Source organism: Amphibalanus amphitrite, unplaced genomic scaffold, assembly GCF_019059575.1.
Source record: "Amphibalanus amphitrite isolate SeventyFive unplaced genomic scaffold, NRLGWU_Aamphi_draft 000698F_arrow, whole genome shotgun sequence".
Classification (NCBI taxonomy): domain Eukaryota; kingdom Metazoa; phylum Arthropoda; class Thecostraca; order Balanomorpha; family Balanidae; genus Amphibalanus; species Amphibalanus amphitrite.
The window spans coordinates 24,877-52,175 of NW_024882192.1; the positions used below are offsets into that span (position 1 = coordinate 24,877).

The window sequence follows — 27,299 nt, forward strand, 5'->3', positions numbered from 1 at the left end:
TGCCGAAATATAGGACATACTCTTTACTCGGTGACTGCACTGTGCAGTATGTGCCCCGTCTCATCACCCCGCATCTCACGTATCTCGACTCTCACCGCTTCTCACGTTCCTCATGTCTCTCAATTCTCACTCCCACGCCCCGCAGGTGGACCGCGACTTTCCGTTCGGGCTGTTCGAGCTCGACTGGGACGTGTTCATGTGCCACATAGAGGGGGCCATCAACCGACTGCCGGCCCTCGAGAAGACGGGCATCAAGTCGACCGTGTGCGGCCCCGAGTCGTTCACTCCCGACCACAACCCCATCATGGGTGAGTCGCAGCGGGGCCGGTGGGACCGGGACGGGGTGATGGGACAGGGCAGGGTGGAGGCGATGGGACGGGACCGGAGTGGAGACGATGTGACGGGGACAGGGTGGAGATCATGGGACACGGCCGGGGCAGAGGTCATGGGACTGGGCAGGGCGGAGGCGATGGGACAGCGCAGGTTGGAGGTGATGGGACAAGAACGGAATGAGCCCAATGGGACTGGGCTGTGATAGCTGAAAAAAGCCGGAGACGGATGTGGTGGGACCGGGCGGGTAAAACTGGATGTGGCTGGATATATGAGATGCAGCTGGACTAAGTAAGCGAGACGCAGCGGGGCGTTTTCGGTAGAAATTCCGGTGAGAACCGGGTTACGTCAGTCTTGATAAACTGGAAGTTGGACGGCCTCACAAGTGTAATGAGGCAGAATTATTCAATTATGGAAGCGTGGGGAGTGTAGATAATCGCGGCAAAATATTCCGTGTACCTTATGGCAAGTAGCATCAAACATGATCAAGCAACTACCTATCAAATATAGTGATACATTGTTGTGGGTACATCGTCTTTGAATCTCAAAGAGTCCAAAATCAAAGTTTTATTCATTCAAGGTCTGTTTGTGGTGAAGTGAAAAAAGATTTCGGTTACACATGTGACTACGTCCCGATGTCGAGGATCAGACGTTTTGTAATTTGTGTAAAACTCGGCCAGGCGAATATCATGAGACTTTGGGGCTTGTAGACCGACATAACCTCGTTCCCATCCCATCTGCCACCCTGACTGTCTGCTTTCAGAGTTCTCGGCTAGCAAATCCTTACGTAAACACACAAAACTTTGATGCCTCACCAGCATCCCGAATATAACTCACAAACAGTACGGTGACTGATGTATTATTTCTACATCAAAGTTCAGTGTGGCTGAGTCCACAGCATTGTAATATTTGTGTTACATAAGCTTTATAAACTTAAGAAAATTAAGTATGTTAGATACCGCGACTATTTCAGTTACCATGTCTATAGAAAGTTTGAATGGCATTTTATCTTCAGATCTGTTATCTTTGATGTCAGTATTTATTCAATATTAAATATTAAAATCAAAATAAAAGATTACATAGCAGCTGCTGTTAAATGAAAATAGCTTGATTTTTTGCACAACGAAAGCGATAAAAGTTAACTTCACTATTTTGTAATGCCTTTTTATCCAACAATAAGTTGGTAGGAGCATAAACATTGTCTTCCAAAATGTCTGATAACAACAGCTTGCTCGCAGCGCTGCCTAGTCATCTATCTTTCAGCACATGGGTGCGTGCGATGTATCCCGGCAGTCAGCTCTGAGCTCGGCGCCGGTTCAAACCGGCGCTTTCTGCGTCGTCCCGTCGTCGAAACTCTCACCATCTCGGGCTGCAGATTTAGAGATTACCCTCTGAGTACTTTAGCCTACATGGCGAACACTCGAGCCACTCAGCAGTCAGCAGTCGCTCTCTGCTCCGTCGCGGGCCGGGGGGGGGGGGGGCAGTGGCGCTGCAGCACTCGGACGGCAATAATATAACTACACGGCACTTCTACGAACGCAGCCGGACCGCTGAGTGACCGGCCGGAGTGCCCCCCCCCCCCCCCACCGGACGTCAAAGGTCAGCGCCGGCCGGGTCACCCGGGTCCGATCCACCGCGCCGGTGATAGCCGCGCCACACTTCACTGGGCGTCGCCCCGACACCTGGCCGATATATACAGCAACAAGCGCAGCTTATTAAACGCAGAAACGGTGAAATGTCAACGACAGAAACCTCCTCCGAACTTACTTTACATATACCGGATTTATGCTATGCTGAAGGACAGGAAAAATATTCAATATGCAGTTACTTAAAGGTAGTGTGCCACCTTTGAAAGATTTCCCATTTTATTTTTCCTAGAATAAGAAGCTTCTGTTTTTACATAATATCGCAAAAAAAAATCAAAAATGGGCCTGGAATAGTGCCTTTTTCGCCTAAAAGTTTTTCGGTTTTTAGATATGTATAACAACTGTAGTGGGCTCACCTGCAAACAGGCGTCGGGCAACAATCGCGAATGCGGCGCACTTGTGACAATAAGCAAAGGTCATTATAGTGTTACGACCATACGACGTACGGGAATGAGTTATCAGCTGTCTAATCGTAGACAACACAATGTCGAGCCTTAAACTGTAAGCCCGTATTGGTATTGTTTCTTTTATTTGGCTGTCGAACATTATTTATGGTTTGAAATATGATTTTATGTAAAATAATTGATATGAAAAAGCCGTCTTATAAGTTATGACCCCATTTCACCACACGCAAGTGGCAGAAATGACAATGATCAGCTGACGCATTTTTCTTGGCCGAAGTCAGAGCGCGCGGCCCGACGCACCACGCGTATTTGGAAATTCCGACCTCGACGAGCATCAGAAGCCACCTAACAGGCGTGTTCGAAACCGCAGGAGATGATGATGAACGGGTTTATCGAAACTTGATTGGATGAGCATATCGGTAATAGCGATTTCAGTGTGTGCATTTATTGTTCATAGTGGTGTGAAATGTGGTTGGGGTACGACCGACAACCCGTCGGGGCGAATTTCGCACTGGGGTACTCAAAATTTGAAGAATTTAAGACGTTTCCATGAGTTTTGAAGGTATGGATAAGTTCTAAAAATCCGGTTCTCCTTATCTGGGCCATTAACTCCATACGGTCCAAGAAAGCTGGCACACTACCTTTAATAAATAAAGTAAATGACCACGAACTGCGAACACCTGCTGCCTTTAATCATGCTAACAGCTGAAGATGAGTCAATCATACAAGCAAAATGGTTCCCGATTGATGACGGCTCTAAGCCGCAAGGAGTTCTGAATCGCGAGCCAAAAGGTAGTTATGATCAAATAGCAAACTTTGCTGGCGCTAATAGCTTCCCAGCGCAACAGATGGGGTTGTGAATGTACTTATATTAATTTCACGGGATTCACGAGTCAGGGTTGTTTTCGTTATACCATAGCTATTCTTCACTCTTGTCTACCCACAAATATAACAAAGGCTTGATCGAGTACAATTTGCATTCAGCCATCAATAACGTTGTGAATGGTGAAATTTCTCGCCAGTCACCGCTTGACATCAGCATTTCAATTCATCGAGTACAATGTCATCTTCCTCTGTATTTGAATGAAAGATTGAATGGAAGGATCTGACTATATGACAGTAACATATCGCTGCTGCAGCTATATCAATGAGGTCCCAATCCTGCTAGGCTACCTCCCACATCCGTTGTTTTGGCATAACAACAAACTACAAAGTGTCGTATAATGATCTGCATCTGTCATAGTGTTGACGCCTCGTTCCGGTGTGCGCCTCAGGCGAGGACCCTCGGGTGCGCGGCTTTTACCACAACTGCGGTTTCAACTCGAGCGGCATGATGCTGGGTGCCGGCTGTGGATGGCAGACGGCAGAGTGGATCGTCAACGGACGGCCCTCGCTCGACATGTACGGCTTCGACATCAGGTCAGTTCCGAGAGGAGAGGAGGTCATCAGGTCAGTCCCTGAGAGAGGAAGTCATTAGGTGGTGTGGGAGAAGAGGGAATCATCAGGTCAGTCCGGGGGCGATAACGTCAGCAGGTCGATTTAGGGAGGGAGAGGGAGAGAGAGAGAGAGAGAGAGAGAGAGAGAGAGAGAGAGAGAGAGAGAGAGAGAGAGAGAGAGAGAGAGAGAGAGAGAGAGAGAGAGAGAGAGAGAGAGAGAGAGAGAGAAGGGGATTGTCAGGTCAGTTGCGAGGGAATCAAGTCAGACCTGGGAAGAGGGAGGCCTTCAAGCCAGACCTGGGAAATGGAACTGATCAGACGTCTCCCCTGGAATAGTACGACTGGTCATCAGATTAAACATGGAGTGGGTGGGGCATCCATGTCATCCTAACTAGCTCATCAATGATGGCTATTGGCTCGCTGACCATTTTAGGTCGGAAAAGGGCAAGAGGTGTTTGTTTCCGATTGAGTCATTCCCGACCAACCTTTACCCCAAGCCTACAAAAGCTGGCAAATATTTGACTTGCCGGGCTCATTGTCGGGTGGTGGGCTACATTTAGTGTGATTCTGGTATGCATGCATATGTCTGCTGAGTGCCGGGTCCCACTAAGCCGGTCGATGCAGGGTCAGCTCATTCCGGATTCGGCGGCATACACTAACTGAAGCCGCCTGACTTTCAATGGCGTGTCGCGATGACGCACTGCCGTCGTCGCCGGCGCCGCACCGTCGCCTCCGCCCCCATTCGGACCGACTTCCGGCTGATCAACGACCGGCAGGTGCTGGGGCCGTATTCACGTCGATCATTTTCGTAAGAATTTTCTTAAGTTTGACCTACTTCTTAAGTAAATTTTTTTAATCACGTGAACTCCGTCGATAAAAACTTACGAAGTGTCGACGTGAATACCAAATTATACTTATGAAAGAAAATCGACTTACGAAGTCGACGTGAATACGGCCCCTGGGACCTCGCGGCGGGACCGGGCGCGATCTATGCATAGCCGAATGCCGAACTCAGACTCATATATCATGGCCCCGACTGCGAGTCGCGAGCTCAACCGGTTGGAAGGTTGATAGGTGTTCGGGAAGCATTTTATACGTGAGCTGTCAAAGCGTCCTTATTCATTTTTTTATTTCGTACCTATGTCACTTTAACCCTATTAGTGGCAGGGGGGGTTGTTTTTATCCACCCCTCAGGTTTTTCGGGAATATCTCCGAAACCGCTGAAGCTACGATGCTGAAATTTTCTGACTTTTCCTAAAACTAAATTGGGCACATTCCCTGAAAATTTCAAGTTCATAACTTTACCAGGGGCGGCTCCAGAGCACTGGGAATTGGGGGGTCCTATTCGCGAAGCGAGTCATTTGGGCGAAGATCACGATGCTGCACCAGTTTTACGAACAGTGAATGAAAGGTATCATGTGATAACATATACAGTTATTGTGCATCCTCTTTTGACACGTTTTTGCTATAATAGGCGGATCCAGGCGTCCAAAAAGGGGGGTTATGTTTTACCTCCCAACATAGGTGCCCTGACACCGCCTATGCATGACCAATACAATTGTAGTCGTTCTCTCATAAGAAAATTGTAACATAACAAGACCATTACCACCCTTTTTAGAAACAGTACCAACAAAAACCTTATTTACTATACTTTTTGTGTACCCCCAATCTCAATGATCTGTATCCGCCTATGATTTTTGAAAATGCATATTTTTAGGATACATGTGAATTCCTGGTTCATTCTCTATCGATCGGCAAAAGTTGCGTTAAGATTGGTTCAGAAACCTGGCCGTGATAAACAGTCTAAAATGTATCTGCAATTTGCCCGTTTTTACCCCCCTCTACCCCCCTATTGACATTTTTAATTTTTATTTTTTAGAAATGTAGATCACGTTGAGCAAAATCGAATGCCGTTTGAATTTTGAAAATCGGCCCGTTAGATCTCGAGATATCAAGGGGGGTCGTAAACAGCCCCCCTGCCACTAATAGGGGTAGCCAGGAGCCTGCCACTAATAGGGTTAAATATTGTAAGTGCTTGCAGCTGAATGTCATATGAGACAAGTACTCGAGAACAAATACGATAAGATAATGATTTGTGTGACTGTAACTTATAACTCTGATAATCTGTATTTAAACAAAAAGCCTGACATCACTGCTATTTACCATTCAAACACCCTATTCGCTCAAATCTGGCGTTTAAGCGGAAAGACCCAGAAGGCGTGTCAGCGGGCAGCTTGGCGCTGCGGGAGCGGACCGGCTCACGATGGCCGATAGAGGCTCATTTCCCGTGTGTGTTCCGGCCGGACCGAGTGTCTATTCCGGCGCGGCTGACTCACGGTCGCGCCGTAATTGGGTGCAGCGGCGTTACGGTGATGGGCCTGAACTCTGATCTCACGCGCCGCCCGCGAGCCCTCGCCGTCGCCAGCTTCCTGCCCGCGCCCTCGCCATCACCATCGACCTCCAAATTCACCTCGCATGCTTCATGGATCTCAAATTCGTCTTCTTGTCAACACCCTCGCCCTTTACCCTGCGTGCGCTTTCGAACTTCAATACGACCTCGACTTCGACCTTGATTTCGATTTCGCTAGCACCTTGCATTTATTGTTACCATCGCCTTGTCTTTTTGTGACCTTGGATGGAAAATCTCGAAGGTCACCTTACAAATCGATCGGGGCACCTACCTTATTCTGAAAACTGACGGATTGGCTATTGAATCTTCTGGAAACTGCAGAATTTGTCACCTCGCTTCTCGATCCTCAGTGCATTCACCTTTCTCGGCTCGTCTTTTCCTGAAGTTGAACTATCCGGTCACTGATGGTTGGCGTCAGTCATTTGACCGGTGAACAGCGCGCTGTGGCTGAGCCTGCTGGGAAATCATTCACCGGCCGCGGTTCGTCCGACAGCGCCGGGACAGAGCAGAGCTGGTCTATGTTCTCCCAGCTCTGTCTCGCTCTGTCATCTTATAAGGAAATACTAGCGCAGGGGACACATAACTTTTCCATAAAGACGGTTCATACATCTATAAATTTATTATTGCAGGCTCTCTTTTCATTTTGTTGGAAGCGATGTGACTGCAGAAAATGCAAAGAACGGAGAAAAACAGGCGTTCGCTGGCTCTTGCCTGCCCGCGGACCGCGCTGACATCGGAAATAGTTTTTGTTCTACATTTCAGCCAAGTGGAAATACCGCAGCACTCAACGGGCGAGCAAAATGCAATCAGGCGCCCCTAACTGACGAAGTTCGCGGCGATCTCGTTGGCGATTAGAATTTGCCTCACCGGCGCGCACGAGTGGGCGCCGCTTCTTTTGGCAGACACAATTCTGTTTAGATAGTGTCAGCAATTTGTCACAGAAATTAAATAGCGAAATGGTCCGATCGACCGGGCCGTGGCTGGCGGCTCAGCCGGCCCGGAGACGGCCCGGAACTGGCGAGGACGGCTCCAAATTACAGCACATTCAGCGCCGTGACAGTCTGCCGGGCCCGATCGACCGACCGGCTGGTAAAATCTGCCGACCACCGCGCCGGAACCGGTAACAGAGGTCAGCTTTAACAACAGCAACAACAGCTGGGACACGATCCATATTAGGCTAAATATACCATGTGGTATTGTATGGAGAAAGTGGTTTCATTAGAACTAGGGCTTAGTAGGTATAGATCTGCGAGTATTTTCTCTTGCATATATGTAGGTGCAGGTCAAGGGCCCGATCTAAATGCCGAGTTGTTGTATGCGTATTGCTACCGAAAGGAAGAGTGTAGCTCTTTTCCATCGTCAGTCCACTTTGTGTCTTTTTTTACTTTGTGCAGATGAGTTGAGTCACATACTGAGCTAAGAAGCGCCATCACCGATGGTGGCAGCAACACGGGAAGCTCTCGGAGCTCACAGCAGTCAGACTCGCGGACGGGACACCTAAGTTCCGGCTGCTTCGCGGTCCGGGACTACACTGATGTAACGCGCTGTGCTGCTGGATACTGGGCCGCAGATATATAGCCGAGTGTTCTATGTAGGGCGTAGGCCCCCCAACCCCAGCTCCATGACTGTGGTGGCCGACTGGACTGGAGCCCGCGCTCGCATGACGCCCGTGGCCGGCGGACACTTTGGACTAACCGCCTACACGGGAAGTCCATCTGCAGAAGATATCGCGAGCTATTTCCGCCCGTCAGACTCCCCTCCAAAATAACGACAGCGGTGACGTCACGTAAGCTGAGAGAATGACCACATTCAGTCGCTTTCATGCATTCAAATGGGTGCGTCCAGAAGCTGTGCTTAAAATTAGCAACAAACACGCTCCAAATGTAGTAAATTCAAATGGGCCGCGAACTACGTGTTTCAATATTTACCTTGCAACGGCTGGGCCGGCTGGTAGTCTTGTATTGACTTGGGGCTTGGGGATCGGGGAGAAGAGGCGAGGGACGGGGAAGCTCCCTGCATTCACGCTGCCTGCGCGAGCTAATAGCTGCAAGAGATTGAAAAGCGGCGGGCAGGTTGTTTTGCGGTGACGAATTTACAGCGCTGTGGCAGGTCGCCTTTCTTGCCAAAATCAGGCTGAATCTGACGGCGTTCTTACTTATTAATGGATTCCCATGGACATGACACCTGTCCTCTGGTCCACCAATAACTGTCGATGGTTGGCCCCACTCCCTTCTGAGTCCTTAGTCTAACTGATCCACCCGCGCCGGTCGTCCGGAACCTTGAGCGGACGCTCTGTGACCGGGCGTCACTCGTCGCTCCGTCCTAGTACACCGTGCTGGATGGGCTGCCGCTGCGGACCCAATTCAGTCGCCAACTCCCCCGGGTGTAGCCGCCTGCCCTCCAATTACAAACGGGTGTGCTTTGGGCCCACTGCCTTCAGCGATCCACTACTGTCACTATTCCTCTCTGTATCCAAGGCTCGGTCAAGACGAGTTGTGTGAACAACGCCAACGCACGCTAGTCTTGTATTCATTCTAAAACCTGCCGTGCGTTGTGATATTGATCCACGTATACTCCAACCAAGTGCATGAGTGCTAAGTGTGTATGAGTGCTCGACCAAACACCCGTCTATGATAAGACTTCTTAGCTGTGTCACTTTTAGGTCATCATTCACCTACTTACGTATTATTCGAGACATTGAGGCCAAGTGTAAACAATACAATATCAGGAATAGAGTCACAGCTGGAGAGAAGCTACCTATGTCCTTTAATAGGTAATGCAATTGAAAGGTTGGATATCATTTGGTATCTCAATCCCCTAAGCTGATTTGTATATTTTGATTCCAGCTCTCTATACCATTGCAATATTGCTGAATAATGTCCAGGCTGTTCTAATGAAGTACATGCCATTAGCTGCAGCCCCGACGGCCGATGGCGGGGCTGGCGGCCGATCGGGCGCCCGGTGTCGTTACTGTTTATGTACGATCTCATCTGCATGATATGAACATGTTACCAATCACGGATGCATCCTGATGAGCGCGCGGCTAACAAATGGCAGTTGGTGCCGAATCCCGGGGCCGTTGCTGGCTGAAAGCTGGCAACAAAGCGACAAACGGCCGGCCCAGCCCTGGCAACAAAACGGCAACGGGTTGTTGCAAAACAAACATACCCTGGCCTCAAAAATTTGCTATCCATCACAGAGTGGTGGGCAACGCGCAGCGCACCTGCACAACGAGCGGTATTTCTGCATAGCAAGCATTAGTTTCAATGTAACAGCCCTGCTCAAGTGCCCCAAATCATTGATACTTACTTCGCTATCCTTTACAGGCGCTTCAATCCAGAGCTGTCTGCTAACAAGGAGTGGACCACAGCACGAAGCCACGAGGCGTACGCCAAGAACTACGCGATGGTGTTCCCACACGACGAGCCACTGGCGGGCAGGAACATGAGGAAGGACCCGCTGTACCAGGTCAGTCAATTGGAAGCCAGAGGCTCTACTAAAGGAAACACGGGGGGAAATGGTGGTGCGTTTTCCGAAATACGGAAGCCCTGCCTGCTGCTCCGGGCGGGTGCTCACACCTTCCCCGGTAGCTACCGCTCCTCTCTCGGCTCCCCGCGATCAGATGAGGCCGTCGGTTTCCGCCCACGGCAGCAGGGCCGACTTCAGAGGGCCCGGCGGCTGGCGGTGACTGGCGATAGGACTGGCTCGATCACGGAAATCCGAGTCTCCCGGCCCCGGAAACTTGCCGCCTGGGTTCACTGGCAAATTGATGCCGCCCGATAGCACCGGCCCGTGTCAGTCGCATCGGCCATTCCGCAGTTATTACCACGCCGATGCCACAAGTTGTGAACTGTATCAATACCGAGCGACGTTTTATTGAACTTATAATCCGACTGTTCAGAACTTGTGCATCTGAAATCAGCGACGCTAATATAAGGTAATGCTTCCGAACTTCAGCACTTGAGTTGAATGCAGAACCCTTACAAACAGTAGCATTCCTATTTTCCATGTGAAGTTTGACGCTGACGCAGTCGGGAAAAACCATTGACCTATAATAAGTATAGACAGACTACACTGGCTTAATCAGCGCCTGAAGGCCGTTCCCGCTGAGCGACACTAGCGCCACCGTACGTGTAAGGGCACGAACTAATGACACAATGCTTTGTCTATGGGAAAAACGCAAAAGTTTATCAACTTCTTTCGCGTAAATGACACGACGGAACGGAACGAGACTGCATCTACAATGAAGAAGCGTCCAAGCTTAATCACTTGAACATAGCACAAAGTCATAGGGTGAGGGACACGGCACGCGCCACGTGCCAACTAAGTGGTGACAAATTTGTTCAATCAACAATAACTTTACAACGACTGGGTTGATTGAGCTGAAACTTGGCATGTCGTTGGGCATGCAAATGATGATGCATTTCCACGTGTCACGGTTTGGGTGCTGGTGCACGTGCGCACGTGCAGGGTACGCTTCCAGATCTCGAGAACGGCTAGGCCGATTGCGCTCAAATTTGGTACTTCGTTAGGGACCGTTTGGCAGGGTGCCGTGCACAAGTCAGTTTGGGTCCAGCTTGCACGTGCGCACGCGCGAGGGGTCGCTTCCACATCTCGAGAACGGCTGGGGAGATTGCGCTCAAATTTGGTACACCGGTAGCGACCGACTCTTCCGAGTGGGGCCACTTTCACATCTCAATGAGCGGCTTTGCCATTGCGCTCAGAATCATCATTTCTAGATCCGTTAAAGGAGCTTCACAATCACGTAGTTTTGCAGGTCTCATGCGCGTTTCTCTTCATGATTGCGAATTCGATTAATACAGGTTGTTAGTTGATTTAACATTATGTATTGTGTAATGTGTATTTAAGATGAAGCTCAGCAGTAACATTCATGACATCATCAAAGCATCGTCAAAGCATATGAAGACATAAAAATAATGTTCATGGTAGTAGAGACTGTAGGATGAGTGGCGATATACTCATACCAATCTGAGTGCACATAATGATACATCATTTTATTCACCCATGAGCCTCTTTAACCCGCGTCCGGGTGGGCCTTTCAGCCAACTCCGCCATAGTGATGGGAGGAGGGGGGACGTATTTGTCAACGCCATATTATCTCGCAAAGGAAGAAAGATAGAAAGATGCGGAAAGGGCAGTAGGTAGCTCGCTATAAGAACTTAAAGAATCATCTTGACAATTTTTCAATCAGGTCATCGCTAAAGGTCACTGGTGATCACCAAAAGTTCACGAATTCTGGTTTTCGATTTTAACAACGTTCCACAAATCAGCGCACACACAAGTACCTAAATGAGGGGCCTTCTGCTCTTGAGCACTTATGTTGAGACACGCAAGAAATAATTAAGCCAGTCATTAGCAGGTCACACTTGGTAGGTATTTCGACTGTTGCCGTCTTGCTGAGCTTCCATTCAGTTTTCTTGACGGCTCCAGCCTCCATCGTGTTTAATTGCAGTAGCAACTTACAACTTAAGTTCTTCAATCTTTTTTACTTTATATGTTGGCCATAAGTCGGGCTATGTCTGGTTCAGTTGGCAGATGAATTTCAGCACACATCAGAAGCCTTCCAGCAACAAGAACATAGGCCTGTGCCTTCTTAGGTAGACCTTGGGTAGACCTCTTCCAAACCGTTTCTTATGACATTTGTTAAGATTGCAAGTGTCTTTCAGTTTTTTTTTCTTCTCTTGACTCTAGCCATTATGATAAAATTATCAGTGTCTGACTGATCTAGCAGATAAACAGGATAAATTTAAAGAAAATGAAATAAAATGCTTTAATTACATAAATACCAAAAATCTCAGATCACACTGCTTGAAATGCTTGCTGTAATCAAGCCATGTAATAACATCATAAGTCAATTTTATCGCCTTGAAATGATTCACATATCACGTGCAATATGTGCTTGATATTTGTTTTGTGCTCTTTATTGGTGACAAACTATCTTTTCTTGTTTAATATGCACAGGACTGTCAACACACCTTACGGAATTTGCAATGCGGCAACAATAAATGATGCCGAGGACTTTGTTTATTCCGTTACCATGGAGACGATTTCGTGAGGCTTGACTTCAAACCTTAAACGTTTAAATAAATGTTTTGTAGTAAATGTTAACGTTCTGATACACATTTTAAAATAAATTAACGTTAAATATTTAACAAACTTTTATTTCTACGTCCGTGCTTAAAGGTTAGGATTGCCCTTATCCTGCGCTGTAATTTCAGAAAACAATTTGCTTCTTTGGTCGACGAGGAACGCCGCAAAGACGCGAGTAGTTCGTCTATACTTATTATAGGTCAATGGGAAAAACTTCAATGATAAATGAGCTCAGGGCCACTTCAGAGATGGCAGTCTCACGACATTCGCTGATATTTTTGGATTAATGACATCTGCATCCGCTATTTAAATTTTGTAACCAGTTCAACCTTGTATTAATAAAACTAAATGATATGTTTCATGTAATTATGTGTTCATCCCAGTATCTACAGTTTCTCAAACGTTCCAGGCGTATTGAGGCCAAACTGTGAATGATTAGATAATGGATTATTTCTCCAGCATGTAACAAAATGCCACAAACCAATGTTCATCACCATCGAATAGCTTAAAACAATGAACGACCAAGTATATGTAACTTTGTGGCATTCTACCACTGAACTCTAATATATACTGGAAGGAGCATTGGTGACTTGTTTTTGTCTATCGATTTCCGCCATGTTGTGTATACCAGAAATATAAATTGCATGTACGGTAGCAGAGGTGCAGTTTAGTGAGAGGTACACTACTCAAAAGTGCTGCTGCTTCATGCTTGCAGTTTGATTGCAGTGATCAACTTTTCAAGACTTTGGTATACACAACATGGCGGAAATCGTTAGACATTCTGGCCCATATACGGCCAAGGCGAGTGCCTCCCCCTGCATTCTACACGTGCATTGAAGTCTGACAAATGTCAAGTTATTGCGGGAGCCAAACTGCCTTCATTATCCCATAGAGCTTTGGCCAAGTTACTGCAGCTTAGTAGAAAGCTAGATAAGCACGTTTTTGTTGAATTGCTAAACTTAGAACAGCGGCCATCTCTCACAGCCACAATATGATACACGTATATACGGAATATGGAATCAGAATCGGATGACAATATTACAAAAGAAGAAACGGCCCTGGTGGCGCAGTCGGTTAAGGCGTCGACCCGCGGTGCGGGCGGTGCCGGGTTCGATTCCCGGTTCCGCCCGTTCCGCGGGCGTCGTCCCCGGCTGTGTCACCAGGTGTGGGGTAGGCTCCCACTTCAGCCGTAGCCTGGGGGGTGGGGGAACAAGGGCCAGGAGGAGGAGGAGCCCTCCTGTAAATGGGCCACAAGTGCCCGTAGGAGGGAGGCCTGAATAAATAAATAAATAAATAAAAACTTAAATCGCCGTTCGTTCAGAGCTGGAAGAAGCAAAGTATCTTTAAACGTCCGTACTGTGCCTAAGAATACCACTTGCATGGCTCACAAAAATATAACTATAATCTGCTAACGTTCACGACGCTCATATACTGCGTTCATTAGATTATCCCCGTCCCGCTAGAATTAATTAGACGCTGCCGTCCCCTTACATCGTTATGGCGTATTATCGCTGAAGGCCGATAGGATAGGTAGGTAAGTAGTAAGTACCTACCTTTCATTACGCATTACGCATCCTATATCATGTTGTTTTTTTTTTTAACCAAATTCTCAACAGAAATGATCAAGTGCATAAAAGACTTGTATCTTAGCAAAGGTCTCTTGTCTGGTCTAGTCGACAACTGTGTATCTAACCAGGTCTGTTCTGCACTTTCCTGTCTGTCTGTCTGTCTGTCTGTCTGTCTGTCTCGCTGGCTGGCTGGCTGGCTGTCTGGCTGTCCGTCCGTCCGTCCGTCCGTCTGTCTGTCTGAACTGGTCTGACCTGTCCAGGCCCGCCTGCTCCCCGTCCTGCAGGCTGTGTTTTATCTGGCCGTCCGTCAGGGTCTGTCCGTCAGTGTCCGTGTCTGCGAGCCGGCCCTCTCGCCGCCAATCTGTGCCGCGTTTCCGGCGTCCATTGATCATGAGTGGCTGCTCACAAAGCCCCCGGGAGTGGCGGGGACTGGCCGACCCTCCCTCCGTCCCTCCCCCATCCATGGGGAAGCCAGGGCGCCCACCCACATACAGTGGAGCCGCTGGCTGTCGGCCTGTGTTACTTGCTCTGTGACCTAACCTGACCTGACCTGGCGCTCCTCAGGAGCTGCTGGAGCAGGGCTGCCAGTACCAGGAGCGGCAGGGCTGGGAGCGGCCCGGCTGGTTCTGCCTGCAGTCAGGCCCGGCGCCGGCACTGCCGTACGACTGGTACGGCGCGTATGACACACCCGTCCACGAAAACCACGTCTACGCCGACAACCTGAAGAAGGAGTACTCGTTCGACTTCCCGCCGCACCACAGCGTGGTGAGAGGGGAGCACGGCCGGAGAAGTGGGAGGGGAGGATGGAGTGCCCGGGTCGTCGTGCAGACTGGCACCGAACACCGTCTGGTAACCGGACTTCGGTAGACAATGCTGGGGAAGTATCCTGCTAATACCACTTAGAAGATGTGTGGAAGTACCGTGTCTCATTTCCTGCTTTCATCTTATACCACCTATCTTCCTGGCCTAGTCCGACCTGGCATTAACTGACCTCACTTACCCGTTTATTGTTAAACTCATCTGTAATTTTTAGCGTAACCTCCCCGTCCGTCCGCAGATCCGTGACGAGAGTCTGGCATGTCGCACCACGGCGGCGATCTTCAACATGAGCTACTTCGCCAAGTACTACGTGACGGGGCCGGACGCGCAGGCGGCCGTCGACTGGATCTTCTCCAACGACCTGCAGAAGCCAGAGGGCTCCGTCGGTGAGTCGATGGCACTGGCTGGTGTGAAACCTAGGGTGAGTTCCGTCAACTTCATATGTAAAGTCGAATTTCCCCCTCTTCAACCCGCGTGGTAGAATAAACTGAAAACAAACTTATGTAACGCGTCATTGTTTGTCACCAGCTAATGAAATATTCGTATAGAACCATTCCGATAGAATGCCGAACTGTTTTTATTCGAGCTGTTTTCGGAGTAAAATAGTTCGGCGTGTTCTGTTTTGTTCCAGACGCAATACACTACAATGAAATATTATAATTACAACCCAAGTCAGCAAAGTCACAAAGTACCGTGTGCGTCATGTAATACCGCGTGGTATCACATGTGCCAGAGTGTGTCGGTTCGGAGCGTGGTCACTGACAGCCGCCAGGGACTGTCACCGACGGCCGTCGACCCGCTCCCGTTATCTGGGCGCTTGATTAGGCGCCGGTCTCCGACGGACCAGCCGCCGATCTGCGATCATGGCCCGGTAGTTCGGGGCGCCGATCGCGTGGAGAGCTTCCGGCCTCCTAATCTGCCGGTCGGGTGATGACCGAAATCGCGCGGAGACGCTGGATGGATGACTGTGACTCTGTGGATTAGGAAATGAATGGCCTGTGTGATACAAATGTGCGAGTTTCTCTTAAGAATTGCTTATTGCGGAATTAATTGTAATGGAAATTAAGAGATTTTGACCAACACTTATACAGAGTAAAGATAAAGCATGCGTTTGTCAAGCTCTTCATCGGCATTGTATGAATCACCGGCCGGCGGCCAGAGTTCTCTTTGAACTCGTTTGAGGTATAGCTAGCTCGTCTTTACTAGGCGATGTGGTATAAAAAACGTAAGAAGACGCAGGATTCAGTTGATGCGTTGCTGTCGATAGATTCTGACCATAGCCGTCCATAAATGTCGTAACTGAACTGCTCGCACAGATATTTGTGAACTGCGACAAAAACTAGCGACCACTTCCCGCAGTGGATTATACCACATGCCTCGACCCCACACACTTAGGGGGGCCTCGGCAAGGCCGGTCTTAGAGGAGGAATTACGTGAATCGCTGTATACAAGGAACTAGCGACCACCAGTCAGCCGTAGTCTAATGTTAGCGCGCTAAAGCTAAACAATCGTCTCTGGAATTACAATAAAGCTTGATATTGCTTATCGAATCCCCCGGAAACTCTGCTATTAGCGACCCGTTTGCATTTGGTGTGTAAACAGCATTGCTGTAAGCCTTCTGATAAAAGCCTTCCCTATGATTATAAATGAAACTATGAACGATTGCGATAGTGATTGCGCTGTTTCTCGGTGCCCTGAAGTTATTACCTGGGTACTATTTATGTATGTATTTTGTAGTCCCTTGCAAGTGCTGGGATATTGCTCTTGTGTTGTTTTATTGAAAGCCGATGATGGTGCGCCTGTCTGCGTGTTTTGATGGTGCCCTCCTGTTTCAGTGTACACGTGTATGCTGAATAATCGCGGTGGTATCGAGTCTGATCTGACTGTCAGCGTACTGGAGCCGGGCCAGGGCGGCCCCTGCGACCCCTCCTTCCAGGTCAGTAGTCTCACGGCGATCCTCAAATGACGCTAACGCTACGTAATGGTCGCCGGTTTGGGATGAGCAGGCAGCCCGATCTAGCGATCTTTCGATTGGGACTGTCACCGGCCCTAAGTCTCACCTGGAGGCTGCACAATGCACATACCACCCCCGGTCCGAGCCGCATCTGATTCTTGGATCTCACACGAACGCACAGCATTGTGAACTGTCGCGCAAAATTACCGTTACATCTATGCCGGCCCGGTGGGCCCCAAACGTCGCACCGGGCCGCCCCGGGACACATTTTCAGCTCGGCAGGCCTTGGTCCTGCGTCTGCGAACCGTCCCAAACGAAATTGATGGCGCGACCGCGCCGGAATCGCAAGTCGGTCTCCATTCAGCGTCAGGGCGACGTCCGGAGCATGTCAAATGGAGCGATCACCGATTGGGATTGTGCTATTGGTTAGCGGCGCCTTTGACGGCTGTATTAGGCTGGATATCGGCCCAATATATGGTGAATATCGTCCTTAGCCGACTCGCTTTGTCTCTGACAGAAATGAGCCAGACGGTGATAGCTCCCGACTGATTGAGACCGTCGCTGATAAAAACGGGGTAAATTGGCTGATGGGGTTGAACGATCGCCAGAAGTTAAAAAATGCCTTTTTTTTCTTCGTTTATTGGCCTCGTCTCAGAAAGCGATCGCAGCTTCGCTGCTCCCTCCATTCTATAGATTTTCTGAGAGAACGCACGGTCTAAACACAGAACAAATTTCACAAAGTTAGACTAAGTGATGCGTAAAGTTTTCAGACGCTACATCAAACTAGGCGTGGCCTGGATATCAGACATTAACATACTCCAAGGGGAGCGTGCTACTGAAGCCCCACTCTTAAATGCAACGACTATTGCACAAACGCCCAATTTTGTCAGCTGAACCCGGTGTTCTGTTCCACGGAGTCGGCGCTGACAGCGTGGACCGCTGCTGGTGCAGCAGTCATTGTATGATCGGTCAGCAGACTGGAAGGTCCGATGTCGGCGGATTTTCGTTTCCACGCCATTCGCCCTCTGTGGGAAGGGGCTATCTGGCCGGCTAACTCGCGGGGTGGGAGGGGAGGGGGAGGTGATGGACCCAGGGTGATGCCCTGAGTCAGGACCACTGGACTGACCCTCCCGGCACAGCCCTGTCCCAGCTGTGTGCGGCGAACCCCTATCTCTGGACTGGGGCAGCACTGAGAGGGACACCGCTGCCCGCCTCCCTATCGATTTCCGATAAGTAGTCAATGGGGGCAAACTTTCCGAGTACGCTGGTCCAAAAATACGGGCGCGGGTGGTTATCTTGCATCGGTTAGCAGCGATTGTCATTATCTCCCCACATTAGATCGTCTATCTATTCGGCAGTGAAAGGAACACTTAAGTCGATTTTAATGATTTAGTACTCTGAGCTTCTGTCGATTTCTATTGAATTGCGACGGGTTAGAAAGTTCCTAGTGGTGCTGGCGCCATTACAGCAAATTTTTGGAACTGACCCAGTCTGACCTAACATGACATCACCAAGCATGACATGAAATGACCTGATGTCATGAGCCTGACCTGATAATGTGACGTTTATGGTGTGACTCAGCATTACCCAGCCTGACCTGACCTCACTAGTAGTCCTTATGCTGCACTAGCCAGACCTGAAATTTCTTCAGCAAGCTAACTTTGCGTAGGCTGTGAGACGCCGTCAGTACCTGCCGTCCAAATGCATTGAGATTCAGCTGGGGCAGTAACCTCTCGACCTCTTACCATGAGAACAGGTCGGTGATCTTTTCCTGAGTTATATCGCTGACCTATCACAGAGTCCGATCGGGAACCGGGCACTAACTTTGGCCAACTCAGCCCGCAGGTTTACAGATATTTGAGCATCAAATACCATGGACGAAACGAGCCCGTTCATCGAGTTTACACTGATTTTATGCCACATAAAAGTTCGGAGACCAAACTTGTGTGTGATATTCTACAATGCAAACAAACGCGACCGTTGAGATGAAACAGAACATCTTGTAGCGCGGGAGTCAGTAATGATTAGTCTGACTTTACCCCCTGCAAGTCCACTGCCAGCAGCTGAACTAAGCTCCCACTCAAAGCGTAAACACCGACGGATGCCCAAACCGAATAGATTCAATGCTAGCCGGCCAGCCACCCACTTTCGTTATTTATTTTCATAGGATGCGCGCCGCCAGAATTTTAACCGGCTCCCAGACAGCTGTTCAGCCCACTATGCTAATCAGAGCACCGTAACACGATTCGCGAAATGAACGCCGACATGGCCTCATTGTTGGTCGGCCGAGCCGCCGAGGCGCGCTGCCTCTCAACAGTGGTCGTTTGGGCCGAGTTGGCCGGCGTCGGGCGGCCGCGGCGGGTCGGCGGCCTGCCTCCGTCTGCGGCGGGCCCCGCGGACCTGCCGTGATACGGCCGTCCGAATGGACACCATATCGAGTTAACGCGCCGCTGAACCACGCGCCGCCGCTGCCGCCGACTTCGGAACGAGTTTTATTTGCCCGTGCGGCGGCGGTCGACACGGAGCGCGCCCAGCCATACAGTCGATTGGCAGACGACCGGAGGCATTGTTACGCTACTGGCACGGCGGCGCCACGGGCCGGGCTGTTCTTGAACTGCCGGTGCTTTTATTAGACTGCGGTAGGACAGTGGCGACCACTGCGGGATATCTGCGGCTGCCCCAGCGCTGTTGTAACAGCTATCGACATTGCACAATTTCATATTTTGTTGCCATACCACCCGTAACCTCTCACACCATTCAGCTCCGCCGCTCTGGCCGACCCGCTCCCACAGCCTCCCATCACCCGCCACTCGGACGGGGTCAGGTACCCGGGCTGACGCGATGATCAGATTTGCCCGGTGCGTCGGCTGGCGGCCGATCGCCATTGACGCTGTCCACGGAGGGTGAACGGTGAACAAAGGCCGCAGTCGAGCCATTACCGGCCGCCGGAGACGCCCTGGACCCGGGCCCGGACTCCGGACCCCGGACCCGGGACCCCAGTGGCAGCGGGCGGTCACTGACCCATAGAGGCGCCGGCAGAACCGTCACCAGGGACGCCCGGTATGATTGTAGTAGGTACTTAACCCGCGCCCCGCTGGGGGGGGCAGAATCTGCCCCCCCTCCCGTTTTTCGCCAATAACTTCTAAACGCGTTACGCCAGCGACGTCAAACTTTCAGTACCTTATCATACATCAATTTGACACGTTCCCTGAAAATTTGAGCGAAATCCGTTGGAAAAATTTTGAGAAATTGACGTTTTAGTGACGTCATGTTCGCAATTTTCGCCTCAAAAACGGCAAAATTTCAAACGCCGCTAACATCTTCATTTTTAAAGGAATCAAGACGTAACAAAAAAGGTTATACGTGATTCTACGTTGTCTATCAAATGGCTATCTCGGTTTTTTGAAAATTTTGGATTTTGGCCAAAGTTTTTCCAAAAAACTGACTTTTTTGGGAAAATATTTATAAAATCCAAAATTTTGAGTTTATCGAAAAAAACCGGAATATATGTCAAAGAAGTGGTCTATGTGCACCTACACACCAATTTTTAGAAGAATCGGTTCAAAAATGTGGGAGTTATTCAAAATTTTATGACGTCGCGACACACAATTTTTTTGGAAAATGATTTTTTTGGAAGTTCTAGACCTCGTACGGAAACAAAAATAGCACCATTCGATTTGCCGTGAAAAACTGCATCGGATAGACACCTTTTTAGGACTTAACAACCAACTTCAAAATTTGACCTCACTTGACCTGACCTTGACCTGACCTCGACCTGAAATTCATCCAGAGGTGGTCCATATCACTTATTGAGTGTGCCTATTGAATTCCATGAGTAAAATGACCCATAAAACATGCGTCGCACATGCCCTTTTCTATATTTAGTTTTTGGTGACCTGACCTGACCTGACCTGACCTTGACCTTGACCTTTGAATGACATTGTGTGCAACGAATATTGTCTTGGTAGTCTAAGAACACGTTTTGGGCAATCAGTCTCAGTCCATTCTTCGGCAACTACGGTGCAAGGCCGATACTGTAGAAACTTGCATTTTGTACCCTTGACCTGACCTTGACCTGACCTCTGACCTACTTAAGCAAAAAAATTTGGGCTCTTAAGATCCGCCTTGTTGAGAGCTTTCGATTGCCGTTTTCCCCGTCTTTCTACGACCATCGGTTCGGAAGTTAGACAGGGGGGGCAGAATCTGCCCCCCCCCCCCCCCCCCCCCAGCAGGGCGCGTATGGCTGAATAGCCCAGCGGGGCGCGGGTTAATGGCTGGCCTGTGTGGTCGAACATCAGTCTGGAAACGCCTGAGGTCAGTGGTTATAACCAATCATAGGACTGACTGGAAAATAAAATGCAGACGTTTCTACTAAACTGAGTAAAAATATTTTGCATTGCGTTGCTGTGCTACAAATGCGTAAATATATAATACTAACATATATATTTTTTCAATTCATCTTCTTCCAGCAATGGTCGAATAACTATTACCAAAACCCAGTAAATAAAAGAAATAGAAAAGAGAGCAGGAGGAGAGAGACAGACAGGGAGAGCAAGAAAAACGGTGATGGAGAGAGATGTAGATGGAGAGATACAGCAGGAAAATGAACAACGGCTGAGGTGTCTTAGAAACCTATGGATTTTAAGAATCCATCTGATATCTGGCCGACAGTCGATCTTACACACCTCCCTCCATTTACCGCTCACAAAGGAGCTCACCTGCGCTATCATTCATAGGCGCATTACGATCCCGGCGGATTCCGAGGCGTTATAGCTCCGACTGGCCATCAGATGCCCGCGCCATGGGGGCCGTGCATTTTTCATCTGCCAATCGGGGCCGGCACGCAGCAAGCTCGGTCCGACTATGCGTCCAATCAGGGCCGCCGGCCGAGAGCGGTGTGTGACTGGCGAGCGAGTCTGACTCTTCCGAGAGGAACGTCGGACTCTGGCGAGAGCGTCGGACTCCGGCGGGAGCTCAGCCGACCACCAGTCAATTATAACAGCGGTACGTTTCTGACGAGCCGCCGCGGCTAACAAACCGACCACAGCGTTCTCAAGTGTCGGCCCACGGGCACGAAAAATACAGTTCGAGAATTACGTTGGTATACTTAACAGAACGCTTCCTTAAATGGGCACTTGAAATAAAGTTTGTTACTCTTGGCCATATATCTACCCTTCACGTAATTGACAATGTCGTGTAACTACCTATATATAGCCCAGTAACCGTCATCTTGTGAAATTCTAGTGCATATTGTCTTGCGTACTTACCAGAATTCATATGCACGTACATATTGTATGCATGTAACTATGTATCTATTTACGATCATGAGTGATCCACACATGGCGTGGCCATTACCGCTTGGCTCGTTATAGGTACCTATGCCTTATTTTACACACAGTCCGCATGTCCGCATGTAATTAAAATCCCACTTGTAAAGTGATAAAACTGCTTATTTGTTCTTCAGCTTGCCTTACGTCAGACGAACCTTTCTTTTGTTTGTCTTCAATGTGGTGCACGCTACTTCCCATACACACATTGCTTGCTTAGACTTTAGACTTTAGAGTTTGTACAACAGCAGCTCTTGGGGACTTAAAAAAGTTTAGTTCCACACTTCAAGCATGAGTATGATTAAATCCAGCGCAGAATAGTCGGGAAAACATCGAACCGAGCTCGTGCTGGCAATGCAGATGCAAACTTGTCCTCCACTGAGCGTGCTCAGTGAAATAAAGAAACACAGGATTCGGACCCAGCCTCCTAGCAGGATTCAGCATCGGCAGACCCGCCTACTGGTCACCATCCATATGTGCTTGGTTTGAATGCGTTAACAGATGTAGTGCGAGCGGCGGGCGAACTGTTGATTCAGCGGCAAGCCTTGCGGAACAGTATACATTCCAGGTGCATACACTACTGCCATCTTGTGGCAAAGATAACAATTATTCACGTCTACTCGGGATCCGCGGCTCTTCCGTTCCTTTGTGCACGTACCGAAATATCTGAGTTATCTGATCTGTCCAGGGCGCTGTAATGGAACGATCCTGTCCCGATCGCTGTCTCCTGGACCTGCGATCCGGCATTGCCTGCTGGCCGTACCGTTCCCTTGTTCTGACGGGGTGCCTGTCGTCTGCCGCAGGGTCGCGGCTTCTACGTGGCCGTTGGCGGCGGGTTCGCGGAGCACGTGAAGGCCCACATGGCCAACGCCATCCAGGACCGGGGCCTGAACGTCACTCTGACTGACCGGTCGGAGGATATGGGTCTGCTCTCCGTGCAGGGACCAAAGAGGTGAGGCGGGAATGACGAAATGGATATTACTTGGCTTGTATTCTTGAATCAGTTGCACTATCAACTGAAGTTGTTTGTGCTCAGAACATTGCAGGTGCCAGGAGGCTGTGCAGCCTATATGTGAAGTAACTAAGTACGTCTGTTTTCCCGCGATCACTGCATGCTCAATGAGCCCAGTGACGACTCCTGTTCCACCCGCTGACGGTGACCCTGCCTCCCGCCAGTCGCGCCATCCTGCAGAGTCTGACCTCGACCGACCTGAGTAACGAGACGTTCCCGTTCGGCACCACTCAGATGGTGGATATTGGCGGCATCCGATGCCGCGCGCTGCGCCTCAGCTTCGTCGGCGAGCTCGGTAAGGCCGTGTGATGGAACCGTGGGCTTTACGGAAGTGTCGATTATGGGGTCGTTAATCGTTATGTACTTACCCGGCTCGGTATACGACACGTAGGGTCGGGGTGATGACCGGCTGATGGGCATGTTTCGGCAAGAAATTTATCATTCTGATGGCGAATAATCGAAACGCGTTCATGCTATATTTGTTCCGTGTTTTACTTGTTATCTGGTGTGTTTTTATCAAACTTTTCTCTAACAATCAGCGTTACTCATTCAGTGCAGCCGGGGAATTTCAATTCTCTCCCATCCTTCTAGTTTTTTTTTTCTTCGGCTGAAGTAGACACGCAAATGAAATGCAGCCGTTCCTTAATCATCTGGTCGTAGCACATGCAAATTGCCAGCTGTTGCACTGTGGTGCTCTGCTGCTCCGCAAATGGAGAAGTTCCCCAGTCCCGGTGGCTGTTGGGCTGCCAGAATGTTGCAGTTTTATTATTCCACCACAGACGCCGACAGACAAATTCACAGCGTTTGGTCCTGTCACGCATCCAAATAACTCGGTCCTATGCCGGTCTGCTCGGCGAGGTTAACTTCATTTGATCTCCCAGTCTCGGAGCTTTGTGGTGCTGGAGCAAAAACAAAATATGTCGAGGGAAACATATTGCAATCCATACGTGCGTCAGCTGAACTGATCAATTGCACTATGTTCTTCGAGGCACGTGCAAGGTCTAATACTTGTTTCTGTCTGGGGACGTTACACAGATGGTTTTAGCCTCACACACCTCACCCCCCGCAATACATGCTGCCGATCTGACCTGGCCTGACCTCTGCCCCAGGCTGGGAGCTACACATACCCTCCGGCGATCTGGTGACCGTCTACCGCCTGCTGAAGGCTGCCGGCGCCGAGTTTGGCCTGAGGGACGCCGGCTACCGGGCGATGGACAGCCTGAGCGCCGAGAAAGGTCAGCAGCGAAGAGGAGGGGGAGGGGAAGGGGAGGGGAGGTGGACAGCCCACTGAAGTGGGCCAGACTCGCAGCGATAGAACGCCGACGGAACGGGAGGCTCAGCTGGCAAATGGGGTCGGTCTAATCGGGGTTATGACATTTCACCGGTCACGTAAAATGGGAAGTGAGAGTAGCGTTTAGCTGTCTACTGTGAAGGGTTGACAGTGACCGTCGACATTTGAGATGATGTTGCCTGAAGAGGCACCATCAACTGTATCGATGACGAGCACGTGTCCGATTGTGGTTTAGCTGTTTATCACCCACTTCCTTGTCTATCGTTGCAAAATTTCCTTATTGACTAACTCGCCCCACCCGATTCCACGCACAGGCTACAAGCACTGGCACGCTGAGATCCGTCCGGACGACAAGCCGCAGGAGGCCGGCATGCTCTTCACCTGCAAGCTGAAGACGGACCAGTCGTTCGCCGGCCGGGAGGCCGTGGAGCGTCAGAAGGCGGAGGGCGTCCATCGCCGGCTGGTGACCCTCAGCCTGCCCCAGCCGCGCGCCCTCTGGGGTCTCGAGGGCATCTGGATGAACGGCGCGCCGGTCGGCTTCGTACGCCGCGCCGAGCACGCGTTCGCGCTGGACCGGATGGTAGCCTACGGGTACGTGCGGCGGCCGGACGGCGGCAAGGTCACCAACGCCTTCCTGCGGGAGGCCGTCTGGGAGCTGGACGTGATGGGGGAGCGGGTGCCGGCCGAGCTGCACCTGAAGGCTCCGTTTGACCCGCAGAGTCGCCGGCTGCAGGGCGACTACGGCGAGCTCGACGGCGAGGTGGTGCGCGCCGCCGTCTAGGAAGGTCGTGGGGGCAGGGGTGGGGAGGTGGTGCGCGCAGCCGTCTAGGAAGGCCGTGGGGACAGTGTGGAGACGGGATGGTGCGTGCAGCCGTCTAGGAATGCTGTGGGGACAGTGGAGTTGATGGGAGGTCATGGTTCGCGCAGTGGTCTAGGCGGACCACAGGCACAGTGGAGTGGACGGGAGGGAGGGACAGGACGGGAAAATGAAAGAGAATGTAGGGGCAGGGAGTTTGGGAAGGTATGTATGGGGACTAAAGGAAGGAGTCAGGGCGGTGGATGGAGAGGGAGAGAAAAGGGGGACATCGGAGTAACTGGAAAGGGACATAAGACGGTGATGACGAAGCACGTGAACGTCCGAACATCCGAACACCGCCAACATCTTTTACCGTCGATGGGTTGCGATGGCTCAACGATTGGCTGATATGATAAAACTATATGGATTGGATAGGAAATCCGGTAAAGCTAGTGATAGGAGAACATTTCGAGCATCACAACATCCTGAACTGTTCGCGTGTGCCGAGGCATTTCTAATTTTCGCAACGCAAGTTTTTTCAGCATACCAAGCGGAATGCCTATTCCACAAGCTCACTCGTAACCCCTCACTTCACTATGCTAGGCAATCTCAACCCACATTCTGGCTTGTGGCAATGATCATGCCTTACTCGGAGGTCTGTGTGGTGGCGTAGCGTGAAGCGCAATGTATCTGAACGGATATGTGAATCTAGTAGTTCGGTAATTGGATCGGTGTAATGTGTATGGCTGTTGCTGACCGACCTGGCTCTCGCTGGTCGGCGGTGCTTAAGCACGTTAAATGCGGATAAATGCAATCACTAGCTGTATGATTATATAGCCATTGTTGTTTTACGTTAATAGTCGCTATTGTTTGTATTGTTTACTGCATATTGTGCTGTACCCCGTAAGTTATGATGGTTTGATGTTAAGTTATAATGGCCAGACTCACCAGGAGTCTGCGAGAATTAGCATGTTTGCATCAAACCGCGGTATCTTTCCGCGGTTATGAGTAATTATCTTTTGCTGTGTGCTACGGTCACTGGATATAGTTGCACTGCTACGTTTTAATGGCTCTAATGGTGCAGTGCTATAAGTGCTATACCTACAATAGAGCGCACAATTAGGCATGCTTCCTTGGGTCGGGCTCCAATACCGAACGGACGCGGAAGACATGACATGAGCTCTTCTGTAGACAGTAAGGAAGCAGCATGTGTAACGAAGCAATGCAATACCTATGGTAATTAAGCGCTGCAGTTGAGTGGTGTAACTGGATCTGTGTTTGGTAATCTAATGGCTATTCCGAATAGTAAGCCGAACAGCTTATTACTCATTTGGTGAAGAATCGTGTGAAACAAATATGTCGGCATCTAACGCAGTCCCACGACCTTAGTTACCTAATACCACGAGGCTGCTGGTATGTTTGGCGATCACATTAACACCAATATTCGCAAAAACAGCTGTCTCCTCATCAGTATAATGTGAAGGTGAACGCATGAGTGCTACCAGTACCACTGTAGATTTAGCCGGAGTGCAAACCAGTGCTTCGAAAGAATCATTACTGGATGTGTTTTCATATTGAACGATGCATCCAATTGAATCGTGCGATCTGGCTTCAATCTGTTGTTTATATTTTAGATTTCGCAATGCAATGGTTATATACTTGCACATGCTCTGTTTGCTGTTTTATATTAGTTGTACGTTCACCATCCGCCGGTATATTATGCCTGTATTGTGTATGATTTTGTCGGTGTTCGACATAAGCACTGTTTCTGTGTAATAAATTGTGATAATTGTGATAAATGCATTTGCGAGCAGTTATCCATCGATGATTGGGTGTTCGCAATGTGTCATACTATCTAACTGGATTTAGTACACCAGCCATAGAGAATGCATACTCGTAGATATAAAGCCCTCCATAGCGCTCACTAGGAACTGCCCTCCCGGGAAGGCATAAAGTGGCACAGATGAAAGAGACTATCTCTGACAAGGTCTATAATCACGCATACTGGGGAGACCACATGATTCACAATTTACAGTATACAAAGTGCAACACCACTGGACATCTCAACATCATCCATTATTTACACTTGAGTCTGGGTGAGAAGAAGCCACTTTCTGATTACCAGCCGGCAATAAATTACATTAAATCGTGATAAGCTGTTAAAGGGAGACAGTGGGAAATTGAGACCGCTTGCT

General features: G+C 49.6%; 1 protein-coding gene across 1 annotated transcript in view; it reads left to right on the top strand.

The window, feature by feature from the left end:
• Nucleotides 1–26,883, top strand: part of LOC122364808 (sarcosine dehydrogenase, mitochondrial-like) — a gene marked incomplete at its 5' end in the record, with an annotated part of 48,810 nt that extends 21,927 nt beyond the window's left edge. Inside the window, 10 exons of the mRNA XM_043335564.1 lie at nucleotides 146–308; nucleotides 3,655–3,799; nucleotides 9,553–9,694; nucleotides 14,470–14,670; nucleotides 14,963–15,110; nucleotides 16,560–16,660; nucleotides 22,809–22,957; nucleotides 23,182–23,312; nucleotides 24,127–24,252; nucleotides 24,623–26,883. Of these exons, the coding sequence (XP_043191499.1) occupies nucleotides 146–308; nucleotides 3,655–3,799; nucleotides 9,553–9,694; nucleotides 14,470–14,670; nucleotides 14,963–15,110; nucleotides 16,560–16,660; nucleotides 22,809–22,957; nucleotides 23,182–23,312; nucleotides 24,127–24,252; nucleotides 24,623–25,089 (1,773 nt within the window). The remainder of the gene's footprint in view (nucleotides 1–145; nucleotides 309–3,654; nucleotides 3,800–9,552; nucleotides 9,695–14,469; nucleotides 14,671–14,962; nucleotides 15,111–16,559; nucleotides 16,661–22,808; nucleotides 22,958–23,181; nucleotides 23,313–24,126; nucleotides 24,253–24,622) is intronic.
• Nucleotides 26,884–27,299: the final 416 nt, after the last annotated feature.